Below are 27,860 nucleotides of genomic sequence, written 5' to 3'. Positions count from 1 at the left end.
GTACGTAGATGTAAAATTCCATTGCTAAAATGAGAGACCAGGCGTGGTAGCCCATCAGATGTAATAAACATACCAAGACGCACCAGAATCTGCGACATGTTGAGGTCACGAAGACGAACAAACCAATTCTTCTACCTTTTCTTTTTTTTTCTTCAAATTGTTGGTCGGGCAGTGTTGGTCGGGCGAAAGATAAAAGAACTGTACGCCTCCAATGTGTGCCATCCGTAGAGGATTTTACCGCTGTCTCTGCGTTTTCGCCTTGCTTCTTTACGAAATCTGGGAGCTGCACGTCAACTAAGGGCACAATAGCGGAAGCATGGGCTTGACCTATCGACATATACAGGTCTTGTGAACCTGTGCGAACCTATCTTCGCCTGCTAACCAGACACTCACACCATCCACTGTCAACACTTCCAAGCACCAACCTTGACTTTGCTTTTTCTTAAGCTATTGCATGTCACGCAAGCATTGTACCTGCAAGATTCCAGGCCACCGACATCCCCGCGACACCTCCATGGACATTGCCAAGACCACTAGTGAGGCTTCAGATACCCGGAATTAAGAAGAAATCTCACGTTTCCTCCATTGGCTTGAAGCAGCTCACCCTGTCCCATATATTTACATTATATAGCGGGACTGTACAAGTATATACCAATGGTTCGGTCACGCCATCTGCCACAACGGCCGCATTTGTCATCCCACAACTTGGAATTACTCAACGATTTCGATTAGAACACAAATCGACATCTACGGCTGTGGAACTTGCGAGAATACGGGAGGCTGTCCGTTTTATGAGAACGCAGGCACCTCATAAATGGACGATATTGTGCGATGCCAAATCAGCACTACAGGCGCTGAAATACTTTTTAAAGAAAGGACCATACTATCTGCTCGTGCTGGAAATCGTCGAACTTTATCAGAGTGCCGAGTTAAGTGGCCACGTGATCACCTTTCAATGGGTGCTTAGCCATTGTGGTGTTTTCGGCAATGAACTCGCTGACAGTGATGCAAGATCGGCCTCCTCTTCCTCTGATAAAGTACGAATTGCCTACTCGCGACCTGACACCAGGTCCATGATCAAGGCACTCGTGCAGGACCTTACAAAGGCTTACAGAGCCCACTCTGATAATATTCACAGACGTATACATATGATTGACCCAGACGGTAAATTCTGTTTGCCCCCGAAGCTTACACGGAGCAAAACATCATTGCTACATAGGATTCGGCTCGGCGTTGCTTTCACCCGTCGCTACGCACACCTCATCGGCCAATCGAACAGCCCTGATTGTGTACACTGCCAGATGCCCGAAACACTGCAACACGTACTGTGCGACTGCCCAGCATATATGCTGGAGCGAAGGACGCTAGACAGTTTCCTAGCCAGCGTTGGCAGACAACTACTGTCGTAGGAAGCTATCCTCGGCCCATGGCATGACACTGCAATTTCAATGCGTGCAACAAAAGTATTGTTGAAGTTCCTGCAGGACACCAAGGTCGACGAGCGGCTCTAGCGAGGCAACTGTCTCATGTACATAAGCACTCACCACTTCTCTTATCATCATCATCCATCCCAATACTTTCACTCCCCTTCCCTCTTCCCAGTGCAGAGTAGCAGACTAGAGCGCACTAGCTCAGGTCGACCTCTCTGTCTTTCCTATCAATAAATTATATTCTATTCTATATTCTGGGAGCAGCCGCTCCCTCGTTGCGGCAAGGAATTAAGAAACCTCTTAGGATCTTCCTGGTGCGCAGCAGTCAGGTCGGCATACGTCCAGCAAACGTGTGAGGGAGTCAAGCGACACGAACAGCGAGGCGACCAAGTTGTACTCGGACAGCTACGACTCGTCGGACGACGATTTCAAGCTCATGGTGAAACGAACCGTAAAAAAAGAAAGCTGCTGTATGGCATCATCACTCGCTGGCAACGGTTTTTGCATTGAAGAACACATCACAGCGCTGGCCGCACTCTGTGCATTCCCTGCCTGTGGTCCCTGTAACAAATCTGCGGCTCCTGAAAAGGTTCTGTTTGTTACTCGAGAGAATCGCACCGAATGCGAATAAAGTTGTCAGGATGAACTCAAGAAACGATGTTCTGACTGCAGATACTTCGAATTGTAGCGCACTACGAAGCCTTAATGAACCCCTGGTGGTCCAAATTATTCCGGATTCCCCAACTATGGCATGCCGCATAATCACATCGTGATTTTGGCGCCTAATATATCCCAATTTAGTTTTTTTTTCGGAATGTCACGAACATCGACATAGTAAGAGTGCAATAAATGATTCCCACAGGTGGTAACGGCCCCGTTGACGTCATTTATAACGTCGATGTTTCCATTTCGACTAACTACTTGTCAATAATATTAAAAGCAACGACAGTAGGCACTCTAATCACGCACCTCACCATACTTGCAAACAAGCACTGGGAGATAGTTCATCCTCTTACGACAAAGTTGGTCAAGTCCACCATCTAGTTCGACCAAACATAGCGAAGCCCCTATAGGGCCACGAGGATTTCAAGATTCACCACATCAAAGGAAACTGTTATAATAATGTCGTGTGATCGCGCGGCTCTGAATCCCATTCAGAAAATGCCTGGGGCGCGGTTGTCTTAAAACACTCCAATTGCCGTGGATCCCACGAAGCCTCATCGAAGCGCAGCCCTTGGGACCGGAAGGAATTAGCGGTTCTAAAACGTGTTCCTCTGGATCATTCAACATACAAGGAGGCTGCCGCTACACTGGGGTGGCGACAGCATCGCAACGGAAGGGCGCATGGAAATGCCGCACCAAGCGTTATGTCAGCTTCTGCCAAAGCGGCGGCTGCATCCGCGCGGGGAACCACCGTGAAAGATACAGTGGAAACGAAAGGAAGTGGCCAGACTCGATCATCCTGCGGACTGGTCCACACATCCAAGCGCTCAACCTCCCACAGAATCACCTCGAATGTCACCGCCATCGTCATCCCCACCAAGACCTGATACAACGATATCTCATGATCACCAGTCATAATCATGTAGTAGTAGCAGATGGTCATTAAGCGTGCTCTACTAAGCAACGGGAAAATCCCATAGGCACAGAGCAGGCTGCAGGTGCTGCACACTGCAGGTGCAGTCCAGTGCTTGCGGCTCTAGGCTAAAGCAATGGCACACTATATGCCATCGTTTAGAGAGGAGGTGCAGAATACTTGTCTTTCAAGGGAACGCCAGCGGACAGCCTACATTGGTGAATCAGTTTCTAATTACTGTCATTTGTGATCCAAACCTGTCATCTCTCATCAGACTGTCCGGGTATGAATGCTATATGTCATACACCCACGGGCAATGCAACGAAATTATTATCATACGACGAGTAACCTGACAATGAAAACCAATACGTGTGGTTAACTGCGAAGAAGAGCAAGGTAACTTTAACAATTCTGGGAGCCTACTTACCACCATCAAGTCCTCCAAACTGCAAACGCTTAAAGGGAATTTTGATGGTTCCACAGCCGTAGGTAAGTGTTGGGAATTTCAATGCACGACATTATCTATGGACAACCTCCTATATTATTTCGAGGGTCTAGATTGGTGTCCATTATCTCTGAACGAGAACATGGTTTGTTAAATGTCGGAAGCCCCTCCTATCGGCGAGGAACAGCGTATGTCATCTGCTAAGAACTTGTGTTTGTTTCACGTTGCTTTAACAAAATGTTTCAATGGTTCTCGGACTTGAAAACGCGGAAAAATGACCACATATAAATGTATCAGACGATTTACGTGCTGACTCGCTCCATGTTCTCCGGAGCTGTCAAAAGCATCGACTGGCCGAAATTTACATCAACCATGAAAGACTGCTGTCGAGACGGCTAACCCTTCAGCCTAGAGGACGCAATAATAATAATAATAATAATAATAATAATAATAATAATAATAATAATAATAATACTTTATTGATGACAGATGCCTTAGTTGCTGCCCGTTCCTCTTCGATGATATTCGTGCGCAGCGACTTCGACATCACCCGATTCACCGTCATGTGGAACAAAGATATAAAGGCACGAAGTCCATTCATGATATGAGCTTGGCCAGGCGCAGACAGAAAAAAAAACACGACTTCGTATGAATAAGCTGGCTTCAGATCGATGGCAGTCTTTCTTCGAGTCTCTCGATCCCCAAAAGCCTTAGTTTTTTATGTCCAAATACCTTCATAAGGTTCTTTCCCCTCTCGTTGGTAGAGGCACCACTCACGTTCGCCATTCTGAAGACTTCATAAGCAAGATTCGTCATTTTACTCCAGACGATCAGGAAGCGCTTGTCTCGTTCGACGTCGTGTCGCTTTTTACAAGCATTCCTATACGAATCACCGCGGAAGCTTGCATCGCAGCTCTAGACGATGACCCTACCCTAACAGAAAGGACACCCATCGACGTTCCTGACTTGAAGAGGGTCCTTGTGTTCTTCCTGGAGAACACCTACTTCAATTTTGAAGGCACCTTGTAGAGGCAAGTGCACGATGGGTGCCGATGGCACCGATGACGCCGATGGGTACATCTATTTCAGTAACTGGTGGAAATATAACTTAATGGAATGGCTTGAGCGTAGAGCACTCGCCTCTTTCAACTCCCCGCCCAGAGTCTTCCTACATTACGTAGACATTGCATTCTGCATAATTCCGCGAGAAGAAATTCCTTCATTTCTGTCGCATTTGAAAAGTATTGAAGCGTCTGTCCAATTCACAGTCGAGGAAGAAAAAGACGGCGAGCTTCCTTTTCTGGACGTCCTCCTGAAACGCGACCAGCACAGTCTGGCATTTTCCGTGTACAGAAAGAGCACACACACAGGCAGGTATCTGTATTTTCAGTGCACCCGACGAACGAAAAGATATCGTTAGTAGCCTCTTTTGACGGCAGAATCAAGCGTATCTGCATGGTGCCACAAAGCCGGGCTGCTGACCTATAAGAAGTGCACCAACATCTCTCGGCATGTGGCTACCCGGAGTCGTTTGTGAACTCAGTGGAACGCCATCTGTCTCAGCCCCCAAGGCCTGACCGTGTGCTCCATAGATAACGCGCCCCCACACCGCATGTGCCCGGTGTGAGCGAGGGCTTAGCCCGCGTTCTACGCGGCTACGATGTCCAGGTAGCTCACGTGCCATGCCAAAAATTACGTCATCGGCTGGTAAACATGAAAAACAACCTTCCGAAGACAAAGTTTCCCGGCATCGTCTACGGGATTCCATGTGAAGACTGCGACTGCGTATATCTCGGCGAGACAGGCAATTTCGAACAGCGGTTGAAACACTATGACGATGTGAAAAAGAAAAACGTCGCATCAAACGCCTTGGCAGAACATGCAGGTGTCTTGGGCCACAATATTGGGTGGGACAACGCCAATATATTAGAAAAAGAAAGAAATTTGACTTCAAGACACCACTTGGAATCCCTCCTAAACCAAGTGACAGATACCACCCTCAACGGAAATGACGGAACCTTCCCCCCCCCATCTACACGCACTCCTTACGTCATATTTTAAAGCCACATAAACATTGTATCGCGCGTTCCTGATTTCATTGTGAACAAGGCTCCCGTCAGGGGAGCCGAAACGTCTTTTCTTGTATTCTTTCAGTGGTCGGTGTCCTTTTTTACCTTTCTTCATGATGCCTCCCGACCAGACGGGCTTCCGTCAAAACCTCGACTTCAGAAGACAACAAAATAAACTATATAAACAGCTGCGTGATGAAAAAAAATGCAGCAATAACACACAATTGAGACATTCCATTCAATATGTAATTTGAAACTATGCCTTTATTTGGGAGTGTTCATGCAAAATTCTTATTTTCATAGAAGGCTGGTCCCTATCCCAATTACATTTTCACCTTTTCATAAGCATAAAGATCAGAATGAGCCCGAGTGTTTCTTACGAATAACTGATGTTACAGCTTTTATCGGATCAGCCCGGTCGAAGCTTAATCTCATTTTGGTGCTCCTTTGTGACCGCAAAAGCGGTAATAAAGATAAGTCGTCACGATGGCATGCACCAATAATGCTGTTTTGTACACGCTGGCCTACACATATTGAGGATGCTGTTTGCAGTCCTGAAGCTTTGTCGATGCAGCCCTATCTTGCATCAACATGGATAGAAGATGGAAACACACAGCTGGATTCGAGCTGATTGCACAGTCAATAACATAAAACTACCCACCGCAAACATTGGTACGTAACCCTATAGTTATTACAAGCTTTGATCGAAGCCTGTGTTCATCAGGAAGTATTGTAAGATGTTAACTTTTCGCTGGTTTATAAGAGTCTCAGAAAGCCTGACTTGCTAAGCTTTTTGTTCAGTGTCGTCTTTTCTTACTCACTGCAGTGGCACCTTGGCAGTTACATGGAGAGTCTTACGCCAACATATCGGGGCTTTGACAGTTTCTACGGATATTACAACGGAGAAGAGGACTACTACACACACAATGTAACTTATGTAAGTGTGAAAACAAGCCAGGCTGTAGAATGTAGAATGCGTAGAATGCGTGGAATGTAGAATGTAGAATGTAGAATGTGTAGAATGCACGAACCGCAGAATTAACATTTTTGTAGCGATAGTTGTTTTGATATGTTGGGATCTCAGCTTAGCGTATGCAAGGAATTCACGTTTCGACAGCTTGAGAACAGAGAGTCGACTGACTTTATTCAAAGATAAAATCAAGTTTGCTAGTGTCTGCGGTGGCGCCCCAGTCGGGCAAGCATGGGGCAATGACCTCCATGGCGAGGCAAACTGGGTTTTCGAGGAGCGGATACAAGGAAGTGACGGACGGTCTCTACAAGCCACCTCCCTCCCCTTGAATGACAATAGCTAAGGTGCGAATGGCGGAAGGAATGAAGTGTTAATGTTCAAGACAAGCTGGCTTCACGTGGTCACATGAAATTTTCTCTTCTTTGCCGCGAACGTCACTATTCAAGGTCTTCTGTAGACACGAAACCACAAGAAGTGGGCGTTCATAGGGAGGAGTCTATGGTGGCTTGATAGAGTCGCGCCGCAATAATACGCGCGTGGTTGTGTTCATTGTCGGGAAATTAAACATAGGCTGCCCGCGGGTGATATGTGGGGCTTCAGGTTGAAGCTGGTCGAGCCAGGATTGTAGCCTCTATAAAGGCGGCACGGCCGCTGGCAGAGGACCTTACTGTGTGCCAAAATCTAGCCTGGTATGCGGATTGCTGACCCATAGGGTATCTCGGCTGCGCTGACTCCGAGATCATGCTTCCTTGTTCGCAGCCCCAGTAGTACTAGGGGCAGCTTTTCCACCTAATGCTGTCTGCCGAGAGTGGCGCTCAATTACATTTCCAGCTGTAGATGGCGACGCTCGACCATGCCGTTACTCGGCGAGCGGTAAGCGGTTGTGCTACGAAGGCGCCTGCCGAGAAATGTCGCCAGTGCAGAAAAAAAGCGAGCTTTGGAATTATCGGCTTCGGTCAGTAGTTATGCGCGAAGGGCACCCGTGCTGCGACACCCAAGTGGCAACAAATCCTTCCTCCACAGTTTCGACCGTGAGGTCTTGTACAGGCGCCACCTCAGGCCACCTTGAGTAATGGTCAACCCACGTGAGGAGGTACCTGGAAACTTAAGGGGGCGGTAGAGGCCCCGCCAACTTTAAATGCTGTAAGGAAGAAGAAGTGCGTCGTGCCGAGCTCCGCAGCCGGATCGCCAGCGCTACTGAAGTGGGGCTCGGGCTAGACGCTGTTCGGCACGAAGCTTTCGTACAGCAGGGCGGCCGAAGAACTCGCTGAACTTTGTCTTGAGCACTGTCCAGCTTGGGACTTCGCTTTCGGGGTTCCGAAACCACAAGTGGGCAATTCCGGTGAGGTAGAAAAGGACGGTGGTCAATTTCGTGATGTCATCCCATTTGTTCCGACTGACGCGTTCGTATGAGGAGAGCCAGTCATCAACGTCGTGGTCGGCAGTGCCGCTAACGATGGGAGGGTCCCGCTGGCGGAATGTGCCGGGGCAGAAGGTAGACTGGGGAGCAGGTGGTCGTAAGCTCGTGGCGCTTTCGGTGGTCATGATGGCAGGAAGAGTCCGGCTGCGCAATTCCAGGATTGCAGGAGACCAAGCAAACCTCCACCAATTATGGTAAAGAAGTCCGACACGGTTGTGGACGACACGAAGGACGCGGACAAGAAGACGCAACAGCGTAGGCTTAGCCAGTCAAAACCAGGAACAGCGTCTAGCCCGAGCCCCACTTCAGTAGCGCTGGCGACCCGGCTGCGGAGCTCGGCACGGCGCTTGCTGGTTGTCGTTTCTCAAGGATCCCTGCGGCCGCCTAGCCCGGTGGGCACTGAAGCTCCAAGAGCACGGTATCCGGGTTGTCTACCGCTCAAGCAAGAAGCACGCCGATGCCGATGCTCTTTCGCGCTAGCCTGTCCACGCCGACATTGTCAGTGTGTCTGTCCTAGACGACCCACTTCTCCCATTCGCTTCTGTCGACATGGCTTTGGAGTAGCGCAAGGACTCCTGGATTTCATCTTTGATAGATTCCATCTCTAATTCACCTGCACGCCCACCATCCCGAGCGTTACGCCGACAAGATTCGCACTTCGCCATCCGCGACGGAATTGTCTATCGCCGTAACTACGGTTCCGACGGCCGCAAATGGCTGCTTGTAATACCTCGGCAGCTCCGCACTGATGTATGCGCCGCTTTTCACGCCGACCCTCAGTGCGCACACGCTGGTCTCTTCAAGAGCTACACCAGACTACGCCACAGGTTTTATTGGCGTGGTATGTACACATTTGTGCAAAAGTATATTCGACCTTGCACAGAATGTCAACGCCGCAAGCCTGATCCTTGCCGCCCTTCTGGACCAATGCAACCTCTTCCATGCCCTTCGCGGCCCTTTGACCGGGTTGGGATAGACTTATATGGACCTCTGCCATACACAGCTGCGGGTAATCGCTCAGTCATTGTAGCTGTAGACCACCTCACGAGGTATGCAGAAATGGCCGCTCTACCAGCCGTGACGGCTCGTGACGTTGCTTCCTTCCTGCTTCACCGCTTCGTTCTACGTCACTGCGCTCCCCGCGAACTCCTGAACGACCGAGGCCGCTTCTTTCTCGCCGACGTGATTCAAGAACTTTTCGCTGAATGCCGCGTCATTCATCACTGTACCACCACATATCACCCGCAAACAAACGGATTGACAGAGCGCTTTAACCGAATTCTTGGCATCATGCTTTCGATGTATGTCGCCTCCAACCACATCAACTGGGACCTCATCCTTCCCTATGTCCCGTACGCCTACAACACGGCACCCCAGTCAACGACGGGCTTTTCTCCCTTCTTTCTTCTATATGGCCGCGAACCATCATTTCCCATTGACGCTATTCTCCCTTACCGTCCCGACTTATCAGAGGGTACACCGGCTTCCGAAGCCGCCCGGTGTGCAGAGGAATGTCGGCAACAAGCTCGCGCCTTTACAACGCAAGAACAAGCGCTACAGAAATTTCGTAATGACGACGGGCGTCCCCACCACCAGTTTTCGCCTGACGCTCTTGTTTGGTTGTGGGTGCCTCCTACTTCGACACAAGGTGTCTCCTCCAAGTTTGTATCCCGATATCATGGACCTTACCGGGTTCTACGCCAAACTTCTCCGGTGAACTACGTTATCGAACCTCTGACGCCCCCTACGGACCTGCGCCGCCGAGGCCGGGAAATTGTGCACGTAGATCGGCTCAAGCCGTATCACGAGCCCTTCGTCCTCACGACGCCTTAGGCCTCCTGTGCGGCTCCGTCTTCAGCGAGGGGGGAAGTTGTAAGGAAGAAGAAGTGCGCCGTGCCGAGCTCCGCAGCCGCAGCGCTACTGAAGTGGGGCTCGGGCTAGACGCTGTTCCTGGTTTTGACTGGCTAAGCCTACGCTGTTGCGTCTTCTTGTCCGAGTCCTTCGTGTCGTCCACAACCGTGTCGGACTTCTTTACCATAATGCACACGATCCAAATGGCTCTCTGGTGGTCGAAAGGGCTGCACTGCTGAACGCGAGTGCCGGGTCACTTTCACGGCTTGACAGGCTTGGCAGCTTCATGCCCAACTTGTAACATCTTCTTTGAGCCCTGGCCAGATGAGGCGGTCTGTAATAAGCCTCTGTTTCGTAGTGATGTCGAATTGGCTTATCCCATGCTATTGCCAGCCGAAACTGATGGGGCACGAACGGGCGAGGAGCTGCTTGCAATGTGCGGCACGTGACCGATGTTGTTCTCTAGCGAAGCGGCACCTCCGCAAGCTGGAGCGACAAGCCTCTTTCCTGCAATTGGTGCAGCTCGGGGTCATTTTGCTGGATGGAGTCTGGGGCTTGAAAATCCACAAGGCCAGCAGTCACAGTGCTGATCCGTGACAGTGCGTCAACTGCCTGATTTTCGGTCCCACAAGTATGGCGGATGTCCGCAGAAAATTCGGAGATAAAGGAAAGTTTCCGAAGCTCACGTTCTGAGTACGAGAATCTGTTGTTATTGAAAACGAATGTTAACTGCTTGTGGTTGATCAGAATGCAAATACTACTGCCTTCAAGAAAAAAACTGAGATGCTTGATAGCGCAACAGATGGCCAGCATCTCCCTCCCGAAGGTGCTGTAGCAAGATTCTGTAGGTTTGAGGCACTTTGAGGAGAAGCCCAGCCGCCTCGGGTCTGTGCCATCGTGCTGCCGCCATACTGCACCCACTGTCGTGATCGACGCGTCTAGAGAGAGGACATAGAGAGAGCACAATTTCGCGCACTTTTAAAGATTCGCACCGAGCCTACACAGGGTCGCCCAAACCTGTCGGCGTGAGTTAGTGCGACAACGGTTTCGTGGCTTCCTGTGCCATTTGACGCGTACGGCCATGGTCTAAAAATCTTCATTTCCGAAAGTGGTCTAGGGTCCACCAGTTCAACGCTGCCCGGAGAGCTTCATGCTCGACGTCGTACTGGGGAAAGAGACATAGGATTTGTTCAATCGTTTCTATAGTTCCACAAGGGTCGCACACGGGCATATGCCCAATTCCAATTTGGAGCGAGTAAACCTTCGTAAATGCTACCCCGAGCCAGAGGCGGCACAATACTGTCGCCTCAGAGCGGGAAACTCTTTATGGCACTTGTAGCATTAGCGATGGATCCAGTCTATGAAGATGACACTTCGGTAGGTTGGGAGAAGGCCAGCATTTGTGCCATACCTTTAGCCACGTTGTGAAGCTTGCAGCGTCAGTTCTGGATAAAGGGATTGCAAGTGGTCGCTCTTCCAGATGGGCAGACCTGGCGGCGGCGTGGGCGAGGTCATTACGAGCAATGGCGCTATGTACAGGTGGCCACTGGAATATAATTGCATGCCCTTTAGCGATAGCTTGATGGGGGTCTTATCTTATTTTGTCAACGATAGGAAGGCGAACAGCGAGACAAGGAGGCTATGCTGCTGGCGTCTGGCGAACGGAAAGGATAAAAAAAATCTTCACTGCTGACATAGTACTGCATGGTGTCATCTCTGTCAGTGTCGCTCTCGGTGCCGTTGCGCTTCCTTGAGGCAGCCGCCGCGGGCACGGCCGAGTCCGGCGGACGCGCGTGAGACATCATCTCCATCACAGTTAAGGAGGAAACAGCAGTTCACTGGCAATGTTTAAGAAATCCACAACAAAAAGATCCGCAAATGTTTCTTACACCCACTTTTTTAGGTAAGTGTAAGAAAAAGCCCCGCCACCACATGCGCAGCCTTTGGTATAGTTGGATGGAAGACTGGGACATCGCACCTTCATTATTCGCTTTTGCAGGAAAACCACACGGGTCTCGACTTCTGGTTCAACATGGAGCCCAGGTGGAGCGACACTGGAAGCTATTCCACAACGTTATACACAGAAAGAGCACAGGAGATCATACGGAACAGGCGGAAGGTGAGGAAGCTCGACAGCAGCTTTAAGGGCACCCTAAATTCAGCGCCTAGAACATGTCCGTCCGTCCGTCCGTCCGTCCGTCCGTCCGTCTGTCTTAAAACCAAACTTAAAAGGTAGAGTGGCACGTTAGCCTCAGAATAATGAGACCACTGGTTCGCAGTTGTCGGGAGTTAAACTATTTTCTGAAGTGTGCTTACTTTGGTAATTATTTAATTATGATAATTTCTAAGCATTTGTTCTATGGTATAGGTTGCACTGTAAAAGTTGCAAAGCCTACATAAACGCCTGTGGACGCTCCAAGGCCTTGCTTGTGGAGATATGAGTTAGGGGGCTACCAACTCAATCTGCGCACACGTTTGAAGCTGAGTCACTGCAGAAGACCAAAGACAAGCGTCATAAGCGTGTACTGATACGTGAGCTGCTTTGGAATAAATTTTAGCGAGGCTCACCATAGTAAGGCTTAAGAGAGCATGCCTCAATACCCCGCCTCAGAAAATGGTGCGCTGTCTAATCAGGTTAACATACTCCGTAGTAGGCTTTCTACTCATTGCTTATTGCAATATCAGGCGCACCTATCTGTTGCACCTATCGATGCAACTCTGAAGAGACGATTGAACAAATTTTGTTTTTGTGATCGTCATGACATCTAAAGTGACGTTCTTCTGAGCGTGTTAAACCGCCTACACAGCAGACAATTTTCAGACAAGGAGTCGCAGGCTTACAAGGCGACGGGGGCACTGCTACGGTTTATGAAGTCCACTAACCTCAGCGTCCTATTGTAGGCGGAAAATGATGGACAACTCCACGTGTTCACATAGATAGCGAATTTCTCTCTCATTCTCCTTTCTTTTCATTCCTTAACCTCTTTTCTCCAGCGTAGGGCAGCAAACTAGACGCGCGTCTGGCTGATGTGCCTACATTTTCTTTCTTCTGTTTCTCCTTCACCTCGTTGTAAAGCGGGCTCGGAAACGCGTAATGAAGTTTCAATGTCGCTGCTGTTTACCTGGATTTTGTTCCCCGTTTCTGATGAAATGCCGAGAAGTGTAAAGAAATTGTTTGGGGTGTGCACAAAAAAAATGACAACACTGCGCGTCTGGATTACAGACAAGTTCCATTTTCAATAAACGAACCCCGCATGCTTCTTACAAATTTACGTTTACTCTCTACTGTACTTAAAATACAAGGCCTCAGAAATTGTCATACGTCCCCGTCTATAGTAGTATGGATAGCGTGACAAAAACACATTTCATTAACTGCCTGCTTTTCAGTTCATCGCTTGTTCGAGAGCCCCAAAATCAATATAGCACTCAATTTACATACAGAACCACATTAGAACGTGAGATATAGCGCATGACTCGTCTTTATAAATAAAAATTTTAAATCCCACCAAACTCGGTATGCGAGAGCCTTCGCTCAGGCCGATTGAGCGTAGCGTGACGGAGCTTCTGTCTGGCTTCATCGCTGTGGCCGCCAGACACGCTGCGCGTCTTTGTCGACCTTTTACATGGGAGCCGGGCATGCATGCCCAAATTGTGCCATCACAAGGGTGGAGTGCTCTTTCACTCTACTGCTGCAAATATTCTGCACCGCTTGTCAACCGTTGGCGTGGCGCCGATGATATGTGTACTGATGCAATTATCGTACCGCAATCGTCATCACAGCGGCTCTATTATACAGTCCTCGTCACGCTACTGTCATCGTATACTCGTCGTCATCCCATTTTCCTCATACAGTTGTCAGGCAATCATCGTCATTGCGTCACCGTCACACGGTGGTCGTCATGCATCGGTTCTCACACAATTGTAGCCTTGTAAACTCGACATCCGCATGTCGCAATGCTTTCGTCATCATGCCATGTCGTGACACAGTCGCCGTCAGACCATCGTCGTCATACCGTCCTTTTACAATCGTCGTCGGTCCAGTAACGTCATACCATTGTCGCCAATGCGCTGTCCAGATAGTACCCTCGTTGATCCAGCGACTTTATTCATTGTCCGTCGTTCTATCATTATAATGCTGTCGTCCTTCAATCGTAATTATGCCGCCGTTGTGATGCCATTATCACGATTGCATAATAATTAAACAGGTGCTGTCATTCATCTGTTACCATACATCGTCGTCATTCCAGCTTCGTCATCCGGATCGCGTTCTACGGTCGTCGTCACGCTATCGTCATCATTTATTAACGTATTTATTTATTTATTTGCTTCAGAATACTGCAGTTCATGACAGGCCTAAGCAGGAGTGGCAAATAAATTAGCATAAATCTGGATAACAAATGCATAACTCCATTGCCAATGAAAATGGATTGCATCATTACATATGTAATACGTACTTGGTAACAAGCAAAGTAGAAAGTTAAAGCAACAATTTTTGCAGTGTCGTTTGAAAATCAGCCTCCTCAAAAATGGATTTAGGAAGAGCGTTTCAGTCAGAAATCGTCTGTGGAAAGAAACTCTAAACGCATTAGTTTTAGCAAATACCGGTCTCAGCGCATGGTCATGATTGTGTCGAATCTTTATGGTGTCTAAGGGTTTTAGATATGAAGGTATGGACATGACAATTTACCTTTCAACATGGCATGCATGAACATTATCCGAGCATATTTTCGACGCATCTGTAATGCTGTAATCCCGTGTTCTTGCATAAGTTTAGTAGGGGAGTCACACCTTTCATATTTACCAAAAATAATTCTGATAGCCTTTCTTTGCAACATCTCATATAATATATATACTGTTTAGTTTCGGAATCCCAAATTTCGCAGGCATATTCTGTTTCACCTTATCTAAGTATCGTACGCTAGTAACTTAGCTTTGCTAGAATTTTGTTTAGATTCCTTCTTAGAAAACACGACTTCTTAAATGCCGATGTACATAGATCCGAAACATGACCTTACCAGGATAAGTTAGAAGTGTAACGTCTAAATACTTATAGCTAGTAACCTGTGCTATTTCTTGGTTAAAGAGTGTATAGGAATAAGAACTAGGCTGTAATTTACGTGTAACTGTTAGTAAGGCTGATTTTGCACATTAACTACCATATCATTAGTGCGACACCGTTGCTCAACCTTCAACAACAGGTCCTGTATAGCAATGTGATCATCCTCACTCAATGCCTCCATATAAATAGTACAGTCATCAGCAAAAGGTATTGCGCACACTGTATCAAACAAAAAATCAATGTGATCATTCACATAAACTAGGAAAAGCAAAGGCCCGAGTACACTGCCCTGAGGCACACAAGGAGAAACTAGGAGCATATCAGACGCACAATCATCCCACCACAACAAATTGTTACTACAACAAAAGTCACATATACTCGTTGTCATCTCACTGTTCTCATGTCGCCGTCAACACGCAGTTGTCATTTATTAATCGACATGTCACTCTCGTTATCGGCATCTCACTGCCGTTGCAGTTATAACATTTTTGTCGTTGCATCTACGACATTCCTTCTTCATGCCATTGTCGTCACTGCGCCTGCGTGATGCCGTCGTCCTCATGCCTTCCTGCTCATGAGCGACCTTCGCATGCAGGACCCATATCAGAGGAGCAAGTCACATTTAGGCGAAGCAAGGAAAGTCTCTGAATTACTACTACACGTGTTAAATAAACGTCACCTGACAGATGTGGTGTATCGCTACATTGCTCAAATGCTGATCTCATTAGCTGCGACAGTCATCGCGTGCTGAGTTCGACCGTAGTTAGGTAAGACGGAGCCATTGTCGCGCACACGTGTTTATCCTTTTTCCAGGGGTCGCATTTCACGTGATAACAACTGCTAAAGTTATCATTCTGCTCAAGACGCGCCTGCACGCATTCCAATTTTCTCAAATTAATCGTTAATTCTATTTGTTGTCGATGCTCTCGCCAAACCGCGCAATCATATTGTAAGGGCGACGCGAATAGCGTAGCACTTTCTGGAAGGTACGTGAGCGCCAGCGATTGTGCGGGAACCTTCAAGTTATGCAAGTATAGCCGACGTGTCTGACTTGTAGATCGGATTTCAACCATCGATGCGCATTGAATGTAACTCGTATTTTGAGCCCAGGTTAGCCCAAATTAGCGGTCAGTTTTTGTGGCTCACAATTTTCTTCACTCTCTACTTTTTGACCGTCACTACAACGTGACAATATAAATGTCCCGTTTCACTTCCAGTAATGTTTCAGTAGCTAGACTGCGCTTGTGAGGTTCTATTTCTCCCTCTATGTGTGTCGTCGCTTATCGCGCGGTGCTGTCATGGATGAGTTCCAATTAAAAAATAACGTACAGCGCAAAAGACAAGGACTGCGTATGTCTTATATCGCAGTCCTTGTCCTTCGCACTGTACATTATTTTTGATCATGAATTACCAACTAGCCCAAGCAACCACCCGAGTTCCAACTCGCTAGATTCACCATTCTTGTCTAACAATCTCGCTTGATAGACTAGGGGCGCTTGCCTCGGCTTGTCGTTCTCACGTCGGCCAATAAAATACTCAAATGTTACGCTTCACTATCTTGTTACAGGGACAATAAATAGAAGAATACTTTGAGTGGTGTTTGTAAATAACCCTTCTGAGATAAGGGAAAACACAGGGAAAGCAGAAAATGGAAATTCAAGACGATGAGCAAGCCGAGAAGTAGGTAAGAGTGGGAGGCAACGTTTCGACAAGTTCACTTCCCTTTTTCAAGGCCTTTAAGAACACACGTTCACTTGTCGAAACGTTGGCTCCAGCTCTGACCTTGTTCTAGTTTTGCTCATCGCCTTCAGAGATAACTGTTGTAGCGGGTGGCAGAGTGACGGAGACGATCTAAGAGCATGTACCGCACTGTTTTATTTCAGCGACAGCGAACTAGATATATAGGCTGCTTGCCTATGACGTAACATAAAAACAAAGAATCATGTCTGACACGTGTGGCACAGCACTCCATATCACTTCTCCCTTTCTTTTAAAAGTGCAGTCTTTGCACGAGTCTTCGTTGTCGGGTAGACCTCCATAAGACCGGCCGACTTGGGGGAGAGAGAGCCTTTTCGGCTGGGACGGATGTTGGAGGTGTTGTCGAAGGACCAGGCGCAGCGCCACTTGCTTCTGGAGTGACCAGTCTGCACCGGGCTGCTGGTGTTGACGTAGGCCGACTCTTGTTGCTCGGGCTGGGTAGAAGCGACTCGGACGCCTCCGATTTTGGGGTCACGGGTGACACAGGCACGTGACGGAAAATTTGGTCGAAGTGACGTCTTTCTAGGCCATCTGGAGTGTCGACCGTTACAAGGCGTGACCCTCTATGCTCTTGACGATGCCTGGACGCCAACGCTCCCCTTGGCCAACGTTGCGCACCCACACCTGGTCACCGGACTGGAACCTGGGAGGCTGCGAGTAACTTTGAGGTAGAGAAGGGATGCAAGTATCCAAGCGCGAACGAATTTGGTAATTCAGCAGCATCTCTGAAGGAGACTTGCCGCACGGCAGTGGGGTACGTCGATAGCCTAGGAGCACTCGCGCTAGTTTTGTTTCGAGATCGTTCACCATCAAGTGCTTAAGAAGGCCATTCTTTATTGTGCGGACCGCACGCTCTGCGAGACCATTAGATTGTGGGTGGTACGGCGCACTACGTAGATGAGTTATGTTGTTGACAGTCATGAAGTGGGAAAACTGCTGACTTGCAAACTGAGGCCCGTTATCTGATACAACTGTTTGCGGCAAGCCAAAACGCGCAAACAATTCTCGAAGCCGCGCAATTGTGACTTCTGTGGTCACCGACTTGACGGGAAGTGCCTCCATCAATTTAGTATGCGAGTCGACGACTATCAACAGCATGCGTCCCTCTATCGGTCCGGCGTAATGAATGTGAAGCCTTGACCATTTGGTTCCCGTTTCTGGCCAACAGATAGGAACCTGTCGGTGGGGCATTGGCTGAGCTTGTACGCAAGAGATGCACGAACGTGCAAGGCTTTCGATCTCACTATCCAACCCAGGCCACCAGAACAGCGTCCGAGCCAGTCTTTTCATCGCAGATGCACCCTGGTGTGACCGATGTAGCTCAGCGAGCATGGCGACTCGCGCTCTGCGGGGTACGACGATGCGATGACCCCAGTAGAGCAGGCCTTCTACGCTTGACAGCTCCAGTCTTCTGCAAAAATAAGGTTGAAGGTGATTGTGACACGGTGACAAGCGTTTAGGCCATCCATTCAGTACAAAGTGCTGCACAACGCTATGGTTTTCATCTCCGTTCGTCAGCGCCCGTATGGCATCCGCTGGCACGAATGAGCTGTCAAGGGTCTCTGTAGACAATACGTATTCTGGTAAGGTGCCCGATCGACATACGTCTGTTATCGGCACGGGCAAGCGGCTGAGTGCGTCCGCGTTGGCGTTTTCCTTGCCGGCCTTGTACTCTATGCGGTAGCTATATTGGCTTAGAAACAGAGCCCATCTCTGAATACGTGCCGACGCCATTGGGGGCACAGGTCGATCTTCTCGTAGAAGTCCCACCAGTGGTTGGTGGTCCGTGACCAATATAAACTCGCGGCCCAGCAGGTAGTCTCGAAACTTGGTTACTCCGAACACCAGTGCGAGGGCTTCCTTCTCGAGCTGAGAATTCTTTTCGGCGTGTGTTAACGTGCGTGAACGGAAAGCAATGGGCTTATCCAATTGTCCAATTCGGTGCGAGATTACGGCACCTAAAGCCGAAGGTGACGCATCGCATTCCAAACGCACTGGTTGGTTGGGATCGAAATACGTCAGAACAGGCGAACTCAGAAGTGTTTGCTTAGCCTTGAGATATGAATTTTCCTGCGCCGTTCCCCAGGGCCATTTGTGCTGTTTTCAAGCAAAAGATACAACGGCGCCAGCATCGTTGACATGCGAGGCAAGAACCGGTGATAATAAGTCAACAGACCCAAAAAAGAGCGCAGTTCGCTCACATTCGTAGGCCGTGGCGAGTCCCGTATTGCTGCTACGTTCTTCTCAAGCGGATGCAAGCTGTCTCTGTCAATGCGATGGCCCAGGTAGACGATTGAGTCTTTGCGAAAATGGCATTTTTCGGCCTTCAGCTTGATACGATTTTCTTGAAGCCTGCGCAAAACGTCCTGAAGCACTGAGCCATTATCGTCATGACGTTCCGCTATCAATACATCGTCCAAATACACCTGCATGGCTGGAAGACCGGCCAGGACCGCTTCCATGCACCGCTGAAAAATCGCGGGAGCCGAGGCAACTCCAAACGTAAGACGGTTATAGCAGAACAACCTCTTGTGAGTGTTTATCACGGCCGACTTCCTCGCCTCCTCATCCAATGGGAGTTGGTTATATGGATCCTTAAGGTCCAGTGTTGTGAAAAATGATCCCCCACGTAGCGACGCGAAAATGTCTTCAATGTTTGGTAAAGGGTACTGCTCAGTTATGCACGCAGCATTGATTGTGGTTTTGAAATCACCGCAGATGCGAAGGGAACCGTTTTTCTTCAGTACTGGTATCAAATCAAATCAATCAAATCTTTATTCAGCATTCTTCCACGTATGAAAAAAAGAATGCTAGGACAAGAGCAAAAAGCTGCTACAAGCAGCTTGACGAGGCCCTTGCCCCTGTTTGACTGGCAGCGAGAAGGTTTTACATTCATTGAAAATACATATTGTTTACATATATGTGTTGCATCTCACAGAAAAAAAAACAAGACAAATGTATTCGCGTACAATAGAGTCCCACGTACAGGCCAACATGTCTGAAAACATATAAAGGAAATGGAAGGAAAAAAAACGCATTTCTGGTCCAATTTAGACCATTTTCACTCATGTTGTACAGACAATAAAGGATCACACAAAGGTAATACGAAAACAAGTGACTGCAATATAACAGAAAACGTTTACATTACATTTTTCCCTTAGCCTTTTTCCCCTTTCTTTTTTTTTTAAAGTTGAAGACCGTCGTTCGCCATTAAAAATTCTTTCCATTGTTTTCTAGTGATGGTCCTCGGGTCTATATGCCTCCTTTCAAGGCTATTTAGCAGGAATGGTACATGATATTGTAACCTGTTAAAACCATTATTGGTTCGGGAAAATGGCAAATCCCATATTTCTCTTTGCCTTACGCTGTACGGCAGCTGCAATGATTTTTTGAGGCAGCTCATTCGAAGAAAATGCTCATTTGTGCGTCTTAAGCTGCTCTGGTATTTTAAGAACAGGTTAAATATGTATGCATGCTTGACAGGAAGGACATTAAGTGACTGAAACAAATCCCGCGTATGGGAATCGTATGGGGCATTTGCGATATGGCGAATAACTTTTTTCTGTATGACAAGTAATTTGTGAATGTTTGTTTGAGATGTTGTCCCCCAAACAAGGTTACAGTAGTTTATATGCGGGAGGAATAAGGCATTATATAGAAGAAGCTTGAGTTTCGGTGGAATCACCTGTCGCAATCTGCAAATCATTCCACATGCCCTCGCCAAATTTTTAGCTACAAGGTCAACATGAGCGTCCCAAGTTAAATTTTCGTGAAAATTGACTCCTGGTGTTTTAACCTGTTTTGCAAGCTCGATTTTAGAATTGTCAAAATAGATATCCAAGCAACGATTTATTTGCTTTTGCACCGGCGCAAATAAAATACATTTGGTTTTCGCTGCGTTTATTTTTAAGGAATTCACTGTGCTCCATTGAAACAATCTATCAAGGGTAGTATTTGCTAAACTTGTGAGTTCCTTAATATCCTTGGACTGAAAGAAAATGCTGGTATCATCTGCATAGATAACAAAATATGCTTGATCACTAATGCTTATTAAATCATTAACATAAAGATTGAATAAGATCGGTCCCAGTATACTGCCCTGCGGAACCCCAGCCTTCACAGGAAGCAAAGATGAATATTCGCCTGAAATAGCGATGCACTGTTTTCTTTGTTCGAGATATGATTTTAGTAATTCTAAAGGTATTCCACGAAAGCCATAATGTGCTAATTTGCATAATAAAGTGGTATGATTAATCCTGTCGAACGCCTTCGAAAAATCGATGAATATGCCAAGGGTTAACTTCCTTTCCTCAAATCCATTAAGTATGTACTCTTTTTGCGACAATAGAGCCAGTTCGGTTGACAGCTGCTTTCGAAAACCGTATTGCTGAGATGTTATAATCGAAAACCTATTACAAAATGTTGTCACTCTATTACAAATAACTTTTTCCAGACCTTTCGAAATAACAGGTAATATTGCCACTGGTCTGTAGTTGGATAAATCGTTTCTGTCTCCAGACTTATACAACACCGAAACCTTTGCGAGCTTCATTTTGTCTGGAAAAACACCTGTAGACGAACAAGTATTAAACAGATGGGTGAAAACCGGTACCAGGAGATCGAGTACAAACTTAATAGGTCCTATTTGAAGTCCATCTATGTCACGCGCTTTACTGTTTTTTAGTTATGAAAATACTAAGAATATTTCCTCCGGAGATACCGGCTCAAAAAATGCACTGTTAGTAATCTGCATGTCCAGGAAGCTCGTGGCAGTGTCATCATGGATGCTATCAACCATGATTTGTGAAATATTCAATAAACTTGTTCGCCAAATTTTGCCCTTTAAATGCTTCATTATCAATTATTATTTCAAGTCCTTCATTTTGGCGGCTTCCCCTTTGTAATAGTTTGTTCATTTCGCGCCAGATTTCATTACCACGAGCGCCCGGTTTCCCCAAGAGGTTTTCAAAATAGCTGTTTTTAGCATTCCGTAAAAACTTTGTCACCAGGTTTCTGTGTTTTTTATAAGCAAGAAAGTCTGCACGATTTTTTGTTTGCAGAAATACGGAATACAACGCATATTTTTTTCTTATCATACTGAGACATTCATCTGTGAGCCAGGGCTTACGTATCTTCTTGGATTTCTTTACCATTTTGAATCTAAAGCAGGTTCTGTAGGCTTCAGTAAGGATAGAAATGAGAATGTTGTAGGCTTTGTTAGCGTCTACACATTCAAAGACAGGGTTCCAAATTATTTTTTGGATTTCTTCCCTAAAGTTGTTTAATGTTCTCGGATTTATCTCTTGAACAATGAATGACTCAGAATGATTCACACTTTTTTTCATAATTTCACCGTGTTTACAAAACATATAAATAGGTAAGTGGTCACTCACGGCTGCTGAGACAACGCCCGATTGTATCGTGTCTTCAATGCTGTTAGTTACGAATAAATCCAGAAGACTTTCAGAAGAGTGGCTGATGCGTGTTGGCTCATTTATAACGTTTTTGCAACCAAATGAATCCAAAATTACCTGCAATTCTCGTGACTGATATGTATCTTGCAAAAGGTTAATGTTACAGTCACCCCCAATTGTAATGTGCAGCCTATTTAATGACACAAAACTGAGCACGCTCTCTAGAAAAGAAAGAAATGTGTCCAGTTTACCATTCGGTGAGCGGTACAGCACAACAAATACAGATTTCTGATACTGTAAGGATAAGGCTTCATAATCTGGTGTTTCTATCGAGAATTCGGTGAGTAAGCTGCATGGCATGTGCTCGGATACAAGTTGCAAAACACCCCCACCACGGCGATGTGATCGATTTAGAAAAAAAGTTCTAAAACCAGGCAGGTAAAGTACTTCCCCTTCAGATTCGTACCACGTTTCTGTGAACATGATGACGTCAAATTTGAAACCAAACTCAGCAAGAAACATCATTAGTTCGTCATGTTTGTGCCTAGCTGATTGCGTATTGCAATGCAAGAATGAGATATAGGCGCCGCCACATGGGCGGACAACGTCACGTGGCATAACCATCCGAACAAAAAGTACGAGAATGAACGCGCCAATAAGTAGGAAAGAGCTACATCATCTTTTCCAAGTCGGCTTCACATGCTACACGTAGCATACGGGAGCTTTCCGTCTTACGAGCAAAAATTTTGCCTCCCCTCACCCACGCATAGCGCCATTTCATTTCCTTTTTCTTCGCCACAGTCATTCCAAGTAGCTTCTTTAGTTGAGGGGCCAGGTGCTCATTAACAAACACGGGTTGCTCAGTGGCAAATCCTAGCTCAGTTGTAGTGAACCTCGTCTTTCGTGCTTTTTCAACAACTGCGTCCCTTTTCGACCGCCGGTTAAAGACCACAACATTGTTCTGATTCGACCCATCTGTTCCATCCGTCCCACTGTTCCGCACAGGAACACGATGGCAAACCTCAATGTCCTGCTCATTTATAGGCTCGCCCAGCGCTTCACCTACTTTTCCAAGCACGTTCACGAGGTTCTCGTTATTTGCAACTGGAATTCCCTTCACTTCGATGTTCTTGTTTCTTGAATACTGATCCTGAGCTGTTATCCTGAGAGAATTATCACGGACCTGAGCCTTCAATTTGTCCACCTCCTGAGCCAAAAGATCATTGGACACCTTTAAAGCCGCATTCTCCTCCTTGACGCTAGCACATTTCTGTTTCATGTCTTCATACTGTTTGTTTATGAATTCCAGGGATTGCTTTAGGTCCCTTAACTCCTTCCGGAATTCGCGTTTTAGGTCTGCTATCTCGGTTCCCATTGGGACAGGTTACGATTCAAACACAGGCGTACAAAAATTTGACAAACGCGCAGCAAAAATTTGACTGTAAGGCAGCAGAGGCAGTACGTACAAAATTAGCAGAAGTAATGAGAGTTCAGACCTGTAAAATGCAAGTTGACGAAAATCACACCCTGCTCCGTGCGCTGCCCCGCTGCCAAGTGGTTCCAGCGATGATCGTGGCGTCCTTTTAAGCCAGGCAAAGCGTATCACGTGTCCACAAAACCAGTCAATTCACCGGCGCATGAGGACGACGCCGCTGTATCTTGATGCAGCTGTACCACAGGCACTTGGTCAGTAGTCGAGCGTTTTCGCCTGTAAAATGCAAGTTGACGAAAATCACACCCTGCTCCGTGCGCTGCCCCGCTGCCAAGTCGCTGCCCCGCTGCCACGATTGGCGCCGCCCACTCAGAATGTGCTATGGGCGATAATATGCCTTGCTCTACTAAACGGTCCAGCTCAGTGTCCACTTTTTCACGAAGTGCATAAGGAATTGACCGCGCCTTGTGGAACTTCGGTTGGGCGCCTTCTCGAATGTGGAATTTCACAGGTGGCCCCTGAATGTTTCCAAGTCCTGGCTCAAAAAGGGCAGGAAACTCGGTCCTGAGGCTGTCGGGATCTGCTGACGTCGATTGAACCGCAGCGAGAAACCCCGACGGCAAAAGCGAGAACGCTTGGATTAAGTCCCTTCCGCAAAGGCTGGGACCCGAGCAGCCTGTAACTATCAGTGTGGCAGGTACAGTCTTACCCGCAACATGGGCCTCAAGGTGCAGTTCACCGACAATGGGTAGCTTGCCCAAGTAACAGTTGAGCGTGTGTTTGCATTTCGATAAGCGTGGCCAACTCAGACGGTGCTTTAGATACACCTCCTGCGGAATGATAGAAAACGGCGATCCCATGTCAATAATCATGTTCAAGGGGACGCCACCCCAGCGGATAACTCTGCGGAACGCCTGGAGCAAACATTTCTTTTCCCGTGATTCCTGCAATGTGAAGACTGATGAAATATCGCCTTCCTCTGTTTCGGATACAGCGCTCTCATAATGAACTGCGTTACCGACGCCATCGCGCCTACGACCAGCCCGGAGCCCCGACTAGGAGCGGCATTTTCTTGCGAAATGACCAATCTTCCGACAGCGAAAACATTGCTCCTTTTTGTGCGGACAGTCGCTTGCTTCGTGATCGTAGTTTCCGCAGCGTGCGCACTCAGTATGGCTTTGCTTATCTTTGGTGAAGGTCTGATATCGGCGCGATTTACTCGCTACAGTGCACACCGCTGCCTCATTATCAAGTCTAGTCATGGCGCTTACTTCCAGTGCGGCTGTCTCTGCCGCTATGGCAATCGTTTCAGCTTGGGAAAGTGTGAGCTCAGTTTTTTCAAGCAGCTTCTGCTGCACCGCCTGATGTCGGATGCCACACACAATGCGGTCCCGTAACATACGGTCCAAACTGGTGCCGAAGTGACAATTATCCGCAAGCTTGCGTAGCTCAACAACATAGTCCCGGACAGATTCGCTTGCAGCCTGATCCCTTGTAAAGAACTTGTAACTTGCGGCAACCTCATTGGTCTTCGGCGCACAGTGGTTATTTAGGATGGTAAGTGCGTCCTTGTAACTCAGGGCGTTTACTTTCTGGGGGGCGCACTGTCCAGCAAGAACGCCTACCGTCTTCGTTGACTGTGTCGAAACCAAGAGCGCCCTTTTCTTATCATCTCTTGATATCATTTGCTTCAAAAAATGCCTCCAGTCGAGTCAAGTAAATATCCCACTTATCTTGATTTTCGTCGAAACTTGGGGTACCCAGGTGCGTAGCCAGGGCCATGACCGCCGATGCTCCGAAGACTCGATTACTTTCCGTACCCAGCAGGACTCCAAGCGCTACCGAGACGCCGCTGTTCGAGGCGGAGGCTCCGCGTGGTGGTCACCCTCGTCGCCACTGTTGTAGCGGGTGGCAGAGTGACGGAGACGATCCAAGAGCACGTACCGCACTGTTTTATTTCAGCGACAGCGAACTACATATATAGGCTGCTTGCCTACGACGCAACATAAAAACAACGAATCATGTTTGACACGTGTGGCACAGCACTTCATATCACTACCAATGACAATACCATCCAAAATCTACTCTAAACGTGGCTTGAAAAGCCAGAAAAGACGTGAAAACTGAAAGACGGGTGGCAACGCCGCCTCAAATTTCATGCACCAGCTCACCTAAATTTAGACGACCTTTGCTCAGACCTGATTTTTTTTTTTGGCTACGAAGGGGACCCCATTGTGTTCCGTAAGAATCAAGGTGCTGGACTGTGGAAGTTTATAGAAATTTCACTGCGCAGCAACTGCCAAAGCACCACAAAGTAGGGAGTGCGTCGAAATGTATGACGTCACGTAACGTATCCCCGCGAAGAAGTTTCGGCATGAATTTAAAGAAATGAAAGTTTTGATCTTCTCTATCTCTTCTAGTTATTTATACCTCTTGCCGCGAAATTAGCGAAAATATATTACAGAAACCATTGTCTATTACTCTAAACAATTTAGTTTTTTCCGTTATTTTTTTAGAAGAAGTGAGGAATTGTCGACGCACAAATACGACGCCGGCTATTTTTTGGCTCCTTTGAGTTGGGGGTACATATGCACCGTACAACATACACAAATAAGAGAAGGGAAGGGAAGGCTTTTGAAGAAAGAATCTAGGGACTTTTGTGTGATTTCCAAGAGTGTTTTCTTTCCCTCCACAGCCCCTATTTCTTTACGTGAGCTACCAAGCGGCACACGGTTCGGGAGGCCCTGAACCTCTGCAAGCACCGGCCCAGAATGTGATAAAGTTTCCGTACATTGGCGAAGTCCAAAGGACTCTCTACGCAGGTAACACTGAAAAATTTTATTTACCTCTTTGTTTCTCGAACTAGCAAGTGCCCTCACTCGAAACCTAACAAAAAGGGTTTCGTTCCATCGGCGTGCACAGCACGGATATGACGGCTGGGCCATATCCATGTTTAACAGGGATAAGCGGGCTAGTTGGTGGTCGTTATTGGAATGCATCATGTAACCGCCCAAAAACAAGGGACAAAGAAGGACCTGTCCTGACCTGACCTGTCCGCGCCTGTCCTGTGTGTTCCTTCATTGTCCCTTGTTCTTGGGCGGTTACATGATGCATTCCATATCCATGAATGGGCTAATGCACAAGTTTTTACAATCTTCGTAATGAATATCAAATTCAAAAGTCAAAGCGTATCACTAAAAAACAAGAAGCGCAAAAAAAACGGACTCATGCAGAAAACACATGGCACGACATGGGGCACCCAAGGCGCAGCCGTTGAGAATCATCTTGAACATTCTAGCACTTTTTCCATTGACATTCTGCCCGCCAAGTTTCGCACTGCATTTGATTTCGCACTGTACAAAGTTTCGATTGATTGTGTGGAAACGTAACGCAAGTAATTCCTTGCTTTCACTTTGCTTTCCTGAACGCGCTACTTCCTCCTGTTAATAGTTGCATTTTGTCCAGCTCTGCGCAAGGGCACCTGTGTATTTTGGAAACCTGGGGAGCTAGTAGCATTAAAGAGAAGTTTCTAGAAGTGCCGCCTGAAACGCCAATGAATTCCCTGCATAAATTTTTAGTTTCATAGCATTTTGTCAATCTTCGTAATCGCGTAAAAAAAGGGGCAGCTTAATAAAGAATTGAAGTTTTTGAATTTTTGAGTGAGTTTTGACAAGCTTACACATGTGTACTCCATGCGAGAACTATCTGCAGGAGCGCCAAATATGAGAGCACAAACTAATACTCTCTAGAGTACTGGGAAGTCACTTATCTAGACACTTAAATAATACGTCTTAGGCAAAACGTTGTGACAGACGCAAAAAAAAATATAACCCGCTGCATGACGGCATACATATATCGAGAGGAAACGTCCAGCCGTCTACATTCCAACTTGTTTTACGGATGCACTTTACTGACATAACCTTGCAGCACAGGTCCAATCACTGGGAGAGAATGAAGTTCAACAATCATGGTGACTCCGTGATTTAAGTAGGGGCGAGGGTCATTGGTGGCGAGCGGAAAATTATTAATCAATGAAATATGGTCACCTATAGGCAGAGGACAGAGGTTACCAAAATAGACGTTGTCCCCGTTAATGGAGGACCATAGCGCCGGCATTGCGCACAATTTCCGATGGTTTGAAAGCCCCCATGCTGGGATAATGTCTAAAAAAATACAACACCATCATAACCGTCTCGTCAAGCCTGCCTCACGCACGAACTTCCATAGAGAGTTTTGTAGAGCACCAGTTTCTGTACTTCCCGTAGTCCACGCCTCCAGTGAGGTAACGCGACGTGTATTGCACCTTTTTTTTACAACGGAGCTGTTCATGGATACCATCCGGGAAAATTGTGATGGCACGCAGAAAACGTCTTGCGGCAAAGCCAACTTTCTCACGAATGTGCTGTAGCTCTGAGTCTAGTGTAGGTACCTTCGAA

At 47.2% G+C, this 27,860-nt stretch overlaps 2 protein-coding genes across 3 annotated transcripts in view; one reads left to right on the top strand and one right to left on the bottom strand.

The window, feature by feature from the left end:
* Positions 1–25,326, bottom strand: part of LOC135920725 (uncharacterized) — a 295,472-nt gene extending 270,146 nt beyond the window's left edge. For both annotated transcript variants that reach the window (XM_070523587.1, XM_070523589.1), the window contains exon 1: positions 23,489–25,326. The gene's annotated coding sequence lies outside the window, so the exon portion shown is untranslated. The remainder of the gene's footprint in view (positions 1–23,488) is intronic.
* The window catches only part of LOC135921342 (arylsulfatase B-like), a 60,420-nt gene that overhangs the window by 22,464 nt on the left and 10,096 nt on the right, over positions 1–27,860 (top strand). Inside the window, exons 5-7 of the mRNA XM_065455672.1 lie at positions 6,347–6,457; positions 11,761–11,880; positions 26,120–26,246. Of these exons, the coding sequence (XP_065311744.1) occupies positions 6,347–6,457; positions 11,761–11,880; positions 26,120–26,246 (358 nt within the window). The remainder of the gene's footprint in view (positions 1–6,346; positions 6,458–11,760; positions 11,881–26,119; positions 26,247–27,860) is intronic.

This window comes from Dermacentor albipictus, chromosome 8 (genome assembly GCF_038994185.2).
Source record: "Dermacentor albipictus isolate Rhodes 1998 colony chromosome 8, USDA_Dalb.pri_finalv2, whole genome shotgun sequence".
In the NCBI taxonomy this organism is placed as follows: Eukaryota; Metazoa; Arthropoda; class Arachnida; order Ixodida; family Ixodidae; genus Dermacentor; species Dermacentor albipictus.
Note: the sequence above shows the minus strand (reverse complement) of the source record. Positions and strands in the feature narration are given on the sequence as shown.